At 45.2% G+C, this 12,376-nt stretch overlaps 1 protein-coding gene across 7 annotated transcripts in view; it reads left to right on the forward strand.

The window, feature by feature from the left end:
• Positions 1 to 7,991, forward strand: part of METAP1D (methionyl aminopeptidase type 1D, mitochondrial) — an 85,581-nt gene extending 77,590 nt beyond the window's left edge. For all 7 annotated transcript variants that reach the window (XM_021075524.1, XM_021075529.1, XM_021075526.1 and 4 more), the window contains 4 exons: positions 4,989 to 5,086; positions 6,384 to 6,431; positions 7,334 to 7,412; positions 7,535 to 7,991. In XM_021075524.1, the coding sequence (XP_020931183.1) occupies positions 4,989 to 5,086; positions 6,384 to 6,431; positions 7,334 to 7,412; positions 7,535 to 7,613 (304 nt within the window). In that variant the 3' untranslated portion in view covers positions 7,614 to 7,991. The remainder of the gene's footprint in view (positions 1 to 4,988; positions 5,087 to 6,383; positions 6,432 to 7,333; positions 7,413 to 7,534) is intronic.

A 12,376-nucleotide genomic window follows, 5' to 3' on the forward strand; every position in this document is an offset into this window, starting at 1 on the left:
CAAAAAAACTTACTAACAAATGGAGCTCCCGCCTACTACTTTGAAAAAAAGATTTGTATCAACACTACAATTTTCCATCATTAAGACTAATAACACAGAGCCTAGTATACATCAAGGGGAATAAAAAGAAAAATCTCACATTCAAGTGGCGGCTGGGTGCTGACCTTTGTTCCCTTTTTTTGTGTACGACTTAACTCTTTACAAAAAAGAGCCACACGCCACACCAACATGCAGGTGAACTCCAGCTAGTACTAGCAAAGCATAGCATTCAGTCGGAAAATCTGATAAATCTCCGTGCAGGATAATGCATTTCATTACATATTCACTACATTAATTCTAGCTACATTAAAAAAAAAAGGAAGAAGAAGAAGAGTAAAATTGAAAGTGACATTGGATTTTAGCTATCTGGATGCAAAGGTCAGTTTTCGAAGGGTATGAATTTGCATGTACAAGCTCCTTTGAAAACCAGATCAGTCCCAACCACTGCACTTACAAAACTATGTGGAAAATAGCAGACAATGAACTTTTTCCTTTACTCTAATACATTTCATTATTTAGATGGTTTATGTCTGCCACCGGAGAGGAAACTGGCCCCGATTCCAACAAATATTTGTTCTGATGTGTTAAAGGCAGTGTTTCTGGACATCTTTTATTTCACCTTTTCTTATTCAGGCAAAATCTCAAGGGAATAAATAAACAAACAGTCTCCACCTTAAAGCCCAAAGTATTCGGAAGCATTACAGACCGAAGGTTTACAAACATCTTCCAACTCAAGCCTCGTTTATTTTGAACTATTCACCATCTAGCCTCCCTCTCCTGATACACCATGAACAGAGCATTCAGGCATCTTTTAGGAGTAGTATGTCACCAGGAACGTGGTGATCTTTACAGGAAATTTTGAAGTTCTCTGAAACCCGAAGAATAGGGTGATCTCTCTGAAGAAGTACCTGAAAGAGTTTAATGAAAAGAGCTCTCAATGTGCCCTTTTAAAAAAGAAAAATGCATTATAGTTGATTTACAATGTTGTGTCCATTTCTGCTGTACGGAAAAGTGCCCCAGTTATACATACATAGGTGTGTGTGTGTGTGTACACACACACACGTAACATTCTTCTCATATTATCTTCTATCATGTTCTAACACAGGTGATTGGGTATAGTTCCCTGTGTTATACAGCAAGATCTATGTGCCCTTTTGCTTTAGGAGGGATGGCGAGGGATCTTTAGGTTACAGTGTTAAACTCACTGTACTTCCATTTGCTTTCAAATATTTCTAAGTCTGTCTTTTTGTCATATCTCTAGATATGATCTAGATTCATGCATCACAAATATGTGACAGTTCAAGCAAAAATAATTTAAACTTGTAAATGTCATGATGAAAGTATCAATGAATGGTTTTTAATGTTTAATTCATAAGTATATGTTTTGATATTAATTTAGAAGATATAAAGCAGATTTTTAAAAAATAATCTCTTTCTATTAGATTATGCACATTTAAACAATAAGTGGCTCAGGCAAAATAAGTCATTTTAATGTCATCTGTGATGGATTTTTCTTGACAGCTACTGTAAATTACAATTACACTGCTTCTCTCTGCACAAGAAAGTAAGCATTGCAATAAATTATCTTTTATTTCAATCCATCATGTCTGCTTTTCAGTAACAGAAAACCTCAAATAAAAGTTCAGCACTATTGTAAGAAAAATACAGTAATTTGTGATCCAGTCTGAAACAAAAAAATGTACCACTCTTTTGGAAAACAGTTGTTGGCTTTCAAAAGTATTACTAATTGTACTTAAACATTCCTTGTCATTAGAGGGAATCCTCGAATCTGTGCATTCCTGCATTCAGAGACTACTGCTTAAAATAAAAATCTGGGAAGATTAAAGTAAAATTCCTTAACATAGAAAATCAGGTGCCATTTGAGAGCCTTTAATTAGAGGTGTGGCCATTTGGAAATCAGTACTGTGTCTAGGATTCATGTAAAAAGGGTAATAACAATATCCACATGCATTTTTATTTCTTTAGAAGAGTATTACTTAAACATAATACTCCTCTGCCCTCTTGGGGAATGTAGTCTTAGTCATAAAATACAGTTTTTATGGATGAAGAATTTTAATTAATCTAGATAAAGCTTCAATTGAGGAAAACCGTCTCATGAACGGGAATTAAACTAAGAAAACACTCACAAGATAAATTCCTCAAGAGAGAGTTCTCTTTCAACTATAAACTGACGCAGGACCTGTAACAATATAGTATAATTTTAAAGTAAGTTTGTAAACTACTTTTATACACCTTCCTCCCCTCCCCTCTTCTCCTCCCCGATATTCCCTATGAAGGGCTTCAAGTCATAAATGTGCTCAGTCTCATGTAAGTGACCTGCTGCCTTAGATGATTTTTAGAGGAAATCAGGACGAAAGAGCTAATACCGGGAGAGTTATTTTCAGTAGATTTCAACAGAAAGAAGGCAGATTTCATCTGTGAGATGGCCAAGGCAGGAAGATCCTCATGCTCAGAAATGGGTCATGGCCCTCAATGGCTGGTGTTGGGGAGCAGCTGCACACCTCTTGGGCACCCCTGCCACCCAGCTGTTTCCATTTTCCCCAACACGCCAGTCAGGAGAAGCACGCAGGCTCCGCCTTCCCCGCCACAACTAGGGTTCCTAGTACTCGATTTCGTGTCGGAGTGAAATTTGCAACTACAAATCCCTTGGACTGTCTCTTCGAAGTTGGATTTAAACCCTAGAATCAGGTGAATAATCTTGTGCTTCCCGGGTATTCCAAAATAGAAGAACCATAGTAAAATAGTAGAAGGGGCATGCTTTTCCATAGTAATTAGAAACGTTAATGAGATTTTTATTTAGTCCATTCATTCCCAGGAAGTACGTGTTGAAAAGCTAACTACCAATCCCAAAGGAAAATACCCTAAAAAGCAAGCAGGAGTGTTTACTTAGTTCCTAAGAAGCAAGCATTGAGATGGATGCTCAGCCGAGGAACTAAGGGAAATTTGTCCTGTTCTTTTTCCTCTTTCCACATGGCTGTGGAATCCTCTGACCTTTGTATCCATGACACATACATTCTATGATTCTCCTATAACCAGAAGTTCCAGCGGGATCCAGGCAGTAAATTGTTGTAGAATGCACTCAGACATCTTTAGCCACCTAGTAATTGCACAGCTTCTTTTATGAAGAGGAATGAGAGGTATGAGGGGGGAGGGACCCCAAGTGTTTTTTCAGAGTGGGCTTTCTTCCTCTCCTCTCATCGGAAATTAAAATGAAGATTGCCATCGTAACACATTTACGATGTAGCTGTGATGTCTGCCAATCAGTTAGAGCCTTAAAAAAAAAAAAAAACCTAGTTTGGGTTTTTTTGGTTTTTTTTTTTTTTTAAAAGAAAATAGAATAACGGTTTATAATGAATACTCTCAGAATTATTGAGGTTTGTTGGGACATAATAACATAATTTACAGGTTTGGATAGAATTCATTTAAAAAAATCCAGATCAGTATATCTATTAAATAATGTCTCTTTCACCCTCTGTCCTCTCTCCATCCTCAGTTTCTATTCAGAAATAGTGTGGTACAAAGAGAAACATCTTGGAAAAGTTGTTACACCTCCTGTCCAAAGTGCAAAAGACACACAGAAATAACTATAACCATAAAGAACAACTTAAGATATTAAAAACATTCGCTTATCATTCCTCTTCTCAACACATGCATAGCTCACCTGTTTCTGCAGTGTTACAGTGAAATTAAATCTGAATGAGAGACTGCCCATCTACTATTTATAGTGACATACTGGCCTAAATGAAGTCATTTTTTAAAATGTCTAGAGAGAAGTATACTGGAGTTCCTGTCATGGCACAATGGAAACGAATCCGACTAAGAACCATGAGGTTGTGGGTTTGATCCCCAGCCTTGCTCAGTGGGTTAAGGATCTGGCATTGCTGTGGCTGTGGTGTAGGCCGGCAGCTATAGCTCCAGTTGGAACCCTAGCCTGGGAACCACCATATGCTGTGGGTGCAGCCCTAAAAAGCAAAAAAAAAAAGTATATTGAAATGGATGTTTATAAAGAGGATGGCTAAATGCCTTGGGTTCATATTAAACTAAACCAATGTAGGTGAAGATTTTAGGGGTTGGATTTTATGTGCCAGATTTCACTTATATGGAATAGATGGGACCCAAAAGATTTACATGTAATGAGAGTAACTAATGAAGCATTAAGAATTAGGAATCACATGGGAGTTCCCTGGTGGTCTAGTGGTTAGGATTTGGCGCTTTCACTGCTGTAGGCTGGGTTCAATCCCTGGTCTGGGAACTGAGATCCCACATCAAGCCACTGCACACTAAAGCCAAAAAAAAATTTTTTTTTAATTTACAAAGAATTAAGAATCACAATACTAGTGTGTCTTAAGTAGAAATCCCAAATTGTCACAAAGTTTTGGAGTGTTTCAAGAATACTGACAAAGCCAATGTGACCTTTTGTGTGAGTGAGTCGGTAAAATGTTTAATGTTCTGAGATTAGAATAAGGGAACTATGGAAGCTGGAAGTCATATTTCAGATTATAATTTTTTTTCTGTTTGGTTCCCAAATCAGTAGTAATTTGCAATCTTTTTGTGAAATCCCATACAAATCAGGCAGGTTTTTATGGCCTAAATTACCTGCACATGTATCTTGGTTATATTGATCTATATACGTGTGCATGCATGTGCTTCATCTAAAAGTGGCCTTGTTTGAATATTGTACTAAAGTGAATGAAGCTAACTGCTGTGTTATTTATATACATATCTTTTTCCTTCATCTATCCAAAGGGAGTTGTTATAAGCAATAGCAAAATTTTAAATTGTTCCAGAATAATGAAAACGTTACTGTTGTCATTGGAATCCAAATATAACTGATTTTTTTCTTTTTCAGAGAATATATTGAGATGACTTTGTGTTTGCATTTCACTATCTAATTTAATTAGATAATTTTTGTATGGTCACTTTTAAAGCCAGATAAGTCACCAGAATGGTTTGCAAGTCTGTCCACATTTTGTGGGACATGGAATAGGCTCTTACTTTCATGGACATCCAGAAATCTGGCATCATGGTAAGAAAGTTAGTTTGGGAGCTGTCTATTAAATGGCATCAGGATAAAGCAGTTTTGCTCCTGAATATCTTCCTCTAACTTTGAGTCCACATTGTCATCCTTTTGTGTGAGTGTGTGGGTGGGAATGGTGGGGCGGGGGGAGGTGTTCCTAACTAATCATAACCAGCATATTACTTAACCATGTTACTGGATTAGAGCCTAGCAGTTTCAATCCGCAAATAAGGTTTATTTTGCTTTTTGTCTCCTCCTGAAGGGTGGTGGCTGGAAGGCACAATGGATATTTGTCTAGCAAAAGTTACTGAAAACAAAACACCACTGCATCGATGTCCCAGGAGAATGCACATATGACTGTTTTCTGTTTTCTTTTTCTACCCCCTTCTCTAACCGCTGACTGTTGTGGTTAAACTTCATTACATCCTACACAGCGTTGACAGCTGATGTATTTAGCAGCATGTACTCTTTAGTGATTTCTAGATTATACCCACCCTGTGTTCCTTCCCCCAGAACCTCCTGGTTTTTGCTGCCTGCTTGTGCACCCTACAGTGAGAAGGCAAGGGTTGGCTAGAAGGAGTGGAGGGTTAGAGTAGGAAGCAGTTCTATGGAGTGTCCCTAAAGGGCATGCACGGCTGGACAGGGACCAAAGAAAGTTGATCCTGGAGCTTTGACCTGTGTGTACAGGGTGGGAGCAGCCCCTGCAGGAACTACTGACTGGAATCCATCCCCTGCATAGTCCCAGGGGACTCAGCCGGTCAGAATGCCCTTTGGCCCAAGTAGCCTCACTCAAAGCTCATAAGAGGTCCAGTTTGGAGCAAAAAGGCATGTGTCCCACCCAGTGCCAACACTTGGAAATATTTCAAGTCACCACTGATCTTGCCTCCTACCAATCTGCCTTCCCTTGGCATCGGTTCTCAAAATGTCTTTCTCTTTGGGTTGGGGGAGGAGGAGGGTGGCGGGTCAGGTCCAGCACCCAGTAAAGCCAGGAGATGTCACATCAAGTGGCCAAGGGACAGTGGAGTTGGGGAGGGAGGTGCCCCAAATTTTCCCAAGCACCCAGTCTGCCCCTGCTCAGCCTTGGTGCACCCGTCTCAGGACCCTTGACCTCAAGCTCAGAAAATGCAAAGGCTGAGTCTCAGGAGTCTTGTGCCTAACCTCTGGGGTGGTAGGATTCTAGAAACCTCCACTTCTACCCTAAAAAAAAAGTATGTATTTTGAGCAGCCTAACCCATCTAATTTTGTTTCTGTCTTTCTATTTCTCATTCCCAGTCCCCCACCCATAGTTTATGTGTTTGTTTTACAGCGAATGACAGCGATCTGCTCATGGAGGAGGGTATGGCGTTCACCATAGGTCAGTGCTCCTCTTCAGAGAGCAGTGGCTCCCAGGCGGGGGACGGGACGGAAGCAGCGGCGCTGGCCTAGGCCAGGCAGTCCTGTGAAGGACTAATAAAGCCAATCAGCATAATGAAATAATTCAGATGCATAGTAAATCTGATTAAATAATATCCTCGAGCCCCATCTTCCTAAATCAGATACTTACCGACACATTTAGGAGACGGCAGCCGTCCAACCTCTAATTCTGTTACCAGCATAATGTGGTGTTTGGTTTTTTGTTTTGTTTTTGTGGGGTGTTTTTTGTTTTTTGTTTTTTTCATTAACACCCAGTAACTAAAGGCGATTATGTCCCTTGCTCCCTGTCAGCAAGTGGCCTGTTCTCTCTGGCGGCCCATTCCTGGCTGATCATGTGATTGGTGTCGCCACCAAATTCCAATCACCTAAGACCCCCGAAGGCATCATATTTCTGACTGTGGGACTTAATGGAGAAGCAATTAGAGTGAAATAAGAAAATTGTTATTTGCTGATTAATGAACATTTTGAGCATGTTTTTAAAATTCAAATATTTTAAAAAACTGACTGGTATTTATGAGAGGGACTGGTGTTTGGGTGGTTATTATCCACGGGGTCCTAATTAAGGCTTGATTAAAATGCCCTTTTTTCTTTAAAAAAATGACGAACTAGGCAACTTCATACATTTTTGAATGCCACCGTGTTTCCTCTTCCTACTGTTTAGTTTGTAGTATACTATGTAAGCAACGTCAATTATCAGCCCTTGCGAGATGACAACACGAGCCTGTGGGGGGAAGCACTGGAGGGAGGGGGGGAGAACCTTATTCTCTTTTTTGATAATCAGCGGAAACAATGTTTGACAAGAATCTGATTAGATCACTGCAGTAAATATTTTCCCTCTTACAGAGCCAATTATAACCGAGGGATCCCCTGAATTTAAAGTGCTGGAGGATGCATGGACCGTGGTCTCCTTGGACAATCAAAGGTGCTCGCGTTCTGCCCGGTTGCATTTAAATGGTTTGGGAAGGGAAGGCTCGTCCGTCGACGCGGGCGGGCTGCTGCTCCCCGCCCGTGGCGCGCTTGCTGACCGCTGCGTGTGTGTTTCAGGTCTGCCCAGTTCGAGCACACAGTTCTCATTACGTCCAGGGGCGTGCGGATACTGACCAAACTGCCCCACGAGGCCTGAGGAGCGGCCCGAAGGTCGCAGAGGCCCGGCGCCTTTTCCCCTAGTTTGCTGAAATCCAGCTGGAGAACTTTGAGAGGAAACCGGCTAACGGCGGGTCTAATAATAACCTACTTAGCACCTAGTATCGCCTTGAGAAAAGGCGGTGGGGACAGGGTGGGGGTGGGAGCAGTTGGGAACTCGGATCTGAAGCCCCGATGTGGCCCTGCGGCCTCGGAAAGACAGATGCTGGCGCCCGGGCTCGGCTTCCCAACTCGGGAAAGGCGTCTGGAAGGGAGTGGGGACGCCCTCACTTGGAAGACGAGGGATTCCTAGAAATGCATGGTTTTCTCTTTGCCTTGCGTTGACCCTGCCCAAGTAAAAAGCCTTCACCTCTTAAAACCCTTGTGTCTTGTGTTCCTTGCCTCTCTGACGATTACTAGGGGGAGAGGGTAGGTGGTTCATTTTTAAGTCTCTGAACTTTTTTCACAGGCGCGGATGGAAAGGAAAACCTGATCCTAGCTGTGAGAAATTTTTTTTAAAGTCTCTTTTTTTTCCCCCTTATGGACCCCACATTGGCCGGCCCGGAGGGCGCTCACCACCATCAGGGCCAACTGCCCCCTCGGCCCTTCCGCTTCTTTCCCCTTCATAACTGCTTTTTGATGAAAAGATTAGCTGGAGAATGGAGGGGTTAGTTACAAACATATCTTAGCCTCTGGACCCTGGGCCTGGCAATTCTGCAGGGGTCATCAATCCAAAAACATGTCTTTTCTGGTCCTCTGGGGCTCTCCCCAGCTTTCAATCTGCCCCATACGCCTTCCTCAAGGTTACCTTTGGAGACTCTCAGCCGCCGGGACACAACAAGCTAGACCATCTGTAGCCCTAGGAATAGGTACATCGCCCCACCTGCCCAGATGTGAGCAGAGTCTGGCTGATCTAGCCCCTAAACTCACCTCTCCCTATCCTGGCCCTCTTCAGACCCACCCTTGTGCACTGGCAACCAGGGCATCCCTACAAGAAGAACCACGGGAACTTTGAGGGCCCCGGGACAGGTTGCATGGGATTGGAGCTGGCAGATTTAACTCCGGTTCAGCTGGCCTGCAGTTCCACCTGGTTAGGAAGTAAGACATACAAGGATCCACATTCCTCGGCTCTCAAGGCTCATTCCCACTGGGAGAAGCCAATCTTTCCTTGCAAGCTCCTCAGGACCTGTTCATACCTGGGCTCAGAGGTGGAGAGGGACTGGGCTTCTAGCAGGCCATGTAGAAAGTAGTCTCCCCTTGGGCCTGGTTTTAGGGTGTCCCACCAGTCAGTGGTTGCACTAACTCTTGTTTCTACTGAAGCGGGTTTTACAAAGCTGTCATTCGCTAAACATAGATTGGGCTCAGCTCCAGAGCACCAGGAAAATGTGGGCACCTGTCATTGCCCATTGCCGTAATAGGACTGGAGAGCCAGCTCATTTTTGTGACACTCAGTGGTGGGAAAAGTCATGGGAAACTGAGGCCAATGATTGCGCCTGGAAAAGTGGTTAGTTGGAGCTTTTCCCCTCAACTTGGGATTCTTTTGGGCATCCTCTAACCCTTCCAGCTTCTTTTCTCTACCTCTAGGGATGCAAAATTTGGACAGAGGTGATTCTGATTCTAGTGAATCTGAGAGCTAGAAAAGAAGGGGTTGAAGGTTTACAAAGTCCACAGAAAAACTTTACGGGTGCTGGAGAGTTGGCCAAGCAGAGGCCTAGAGACTGAGGCTTCTGTCCCAGAACAACCCAGATTTTCTATAGAGGAATAAGGTCCAGATAGCCTTAGAATAACTTCACTTCTGTCCTAGATCAGTCAGATTGCAATGATTAGCCAGTTTCTTGTCTACAGATCCATTTACCCTGAGATTCCCCAAGAATAATTTCATTAGGACCACAGAATTTTACCAACCACTGGGATAACATGCTTCTTGTGCAGAACGTTTTCCAAGGTAGAGATATTTTATGGTATAGGTTTATAATTCTCTTTATTAAAATGACTAATCAAGTTTAAATTTTTTTTACATATATAGGTATGTATATACACCAGCACCAGCCAAGAGTCAGCAGCTCCACAGGAAACAAACTCGAATTAGAATAAACTCGGTTTAACATGCTTTGAAGTTGAAATTAGGAAGCAGATTTTAAAATACTTTGTCCCTGCCCCCACCTCCACCCTGCCAACTGAACTAGCCCCAGACCTCACCCTGGGTTGCAGGGATTCCAGCCACTCACGGCTACTGCTACCACCAGCGGGCACCGGTCCTGTAATGTCTCCAACAGGTTCTACTTGGAATCCCGGGCTCTCAGGATAAATGGAAGAGTTTTGTTTCCTCTCAGAGTTGGAACAGGAGAAGATCTAAGCAAACCGGCATTTCAGAACAGGTGTCGCCTTAGCGATGGGAGTAGGGAGGGATCCACCCGGGGCTCTTAGAGATAAGATCACACATTGAGAAGATAGTCAAGGGCGGGCATCTTGGCGCCTGAGGGCCGCGGCTCAGCCACTCCTCCCCGGACTTGTTTCTCTGGGGCTAAGAAATAATTCCAGCGGTAGACACCCCCTCGCCCAGATATAATTAATTTGTAAAATAAGCTCTGAAACCTTTTCCCTTGCAGGTCCTTTGTTCCCTGAAGCCAGCCCTGTCCCCTGCTCTGAGAAAGACTTGGATTTCCCCTTCCAGATGTGGATGGCCGAGAGCCCTGGAGACCGTCGCGACCCGAGGCCGCCTCTCCCCTTTTCCCCGCTCTGCAGTTCTCTGGAATAAACTGGCCCTGGACAGCCTAGCCGTCGGGTTTCCTCACGCGTTGCCCTGAGCACCCAGAATCGCCAGTCCTACTTCCATCCGTCCCAACCCCGACCCCGCGCCAGTCGCAGCGATCACTTACGTGGGCAGGGCCCGCGAGGAGACCAGGGGCCCCGGCGGCATCTGCTGCTGTGCAGGGCGCACCGCACTCCGTACCCCAAAACAGGCGCTAGGAAAGAGCAATTAAAACCACAAGTGCAACACGGCAATCAAGAGGAGTGGAACGGCTCCGGGAGTTGTCTGGTGGCGGAGTCATTAGCTGGTTGTTGCTACAAAGCCTCACCGTGTGGTTCGGTGATTAAGGAAAAAAAAAAAAAAGAAAGAAAGAAAGAAAAATCTTTTTAAACGTTGGCAAACCCGTTATTGGTTTGGAGGATTGGTTGTTTTGATTTGCTTTGCTTTTGTTTTTCTTTTTGCTCCAACCACTGCTGCCTGAAATACTTCTACCCCCCAACATCGTACACTTAAACCAAAGGAGAGGAATTCCGCGGGCAGCAGCTGCTGCTACAGAAGTTAAAAAAGAGAAGCCCCTTCCGTTGATATCTGTAACGACAGCACGGATGTAATTTGTTTTGAATGTTCATTTTTATTGGTGTTCCCTCTGCCAAAATGTGCTTGATTACAGAGGTTTGTCCTGTGATCACTGCGCACTCTAGACAGGGGAAGGTGCCTCGGCGAAGGTTCAGCTCAGGCCAGATCAAATCCGGGGCTGTTTAACGCTGAAAGGCTGCATGTTGCTATTAGTGTTAAATATATGGCTAATTATGCGTATGAAAATTAAACATCAGTGTTATGCTAATGGGGCGCCTTCAGCTGCGGATCTGAGCACTTGAGACTACCATTTAATCAAATGAATCAGTAACTAATACATCTGCACGTGTGAACTTTCACAAGATCATTTCCCCGTTCTCGTCACACGCTAAATTATGAAAGAAATAATTATCAACACTTTCTAATTACCTAACAAAGTAATTTGGGATTCACCGTGGGGCTGGCGGGATGGGGAACCAACAGCCCCTCACAGCCAGCGTGGTGCGCGCCACGCCTCACGGGGGTGGTTGTGTTGTGGTGGCTGCGGGGGCTTTTGTGTGCTTTTCTGTACCTAGCGCCCCAGAAGACAGAAGGCGCCGCGGCAGCTTTTGCCTTCACCAGCCCTGCCCCAGGCCCAGTGGCGCCCGCTTTGACCCCTGGAGATGAGGAGGATCCTGGGCGACAATGAGAGACGTGTCTACACACAGATACTCGATCTTACAACTGGCCTGGTTTTGCCGCGGGTTTCGGTGTCCCCCAGGACTCCTACACCCTGGGTGCTCTCGCCAGACCCCAGGAGGCCGGAAAATGACCACCTGGCGTCCTCAGCCCAAGCAGAATTGAGCCCGCCAACTCCTGGGCTCTACTCTGCGCCGCGCCTTTGGGGCGAGTGAGCCGGACGCTTGGCTCAGAGGGAGTGGAGAAGGGAGGGGGAGGCGGAGGAAGGTTGGGAGGGAAAGAGGGGGGGTGTGGGTTGGGGGGAGGGGGCGGTACGGCCGTCTTTCCTGGGAGGAGAAGCGCGGGTTCCTGGCTCCGCGCGCACTGCTTTAATCAGACCGGTGTAGCCTGGAGCTGGAGTGGCCAGCTTGGCCTGGAGCAATGCGAGCGGGCCCCAGGGAGCGGCGGCGGCGCGGCGGCCGAGTGAGTGAGTTCGCCCGGAGGGCCCCAAACACGCCCCCAGGGATGTGGCAGAGTGGACCCAGGTCGGGGAGGCGCCGCCAGGAGAGCGCTGCTCAAGGCACAGGACTCTCTGGAGGACAGCGCTCTATTGACCGCCTCCGGCGCAACCATTGCGCGACTCTGGGCTCCAGAGGCCGCAGTAAGGCTCGAGAGCCGCCCTAGCTCAGCACCGGACTGGGTAGCTGCGGCTAGGAGAAGCGGTGCGCTGGTCCCCGGTGTTGTGGGGGCGGGCAAAGGGTGGGGACAGTAGGAGGGGG

The sequence above is a fragment of the Sus scrofa genome, chromosome 15 (genome assembly GCF_000003025.6).
Source record: "Sus scrofa isolate TJ Tabasco breed Duroc chromosome 15, Sscrofa11.1, whole genome shotgun sequence".
Lineage (NCBI taxonomy): Eukaryota > Metazoa > Chordata > Mammalia > Artiodactyla > Suidae > Sus > Sus scrofa.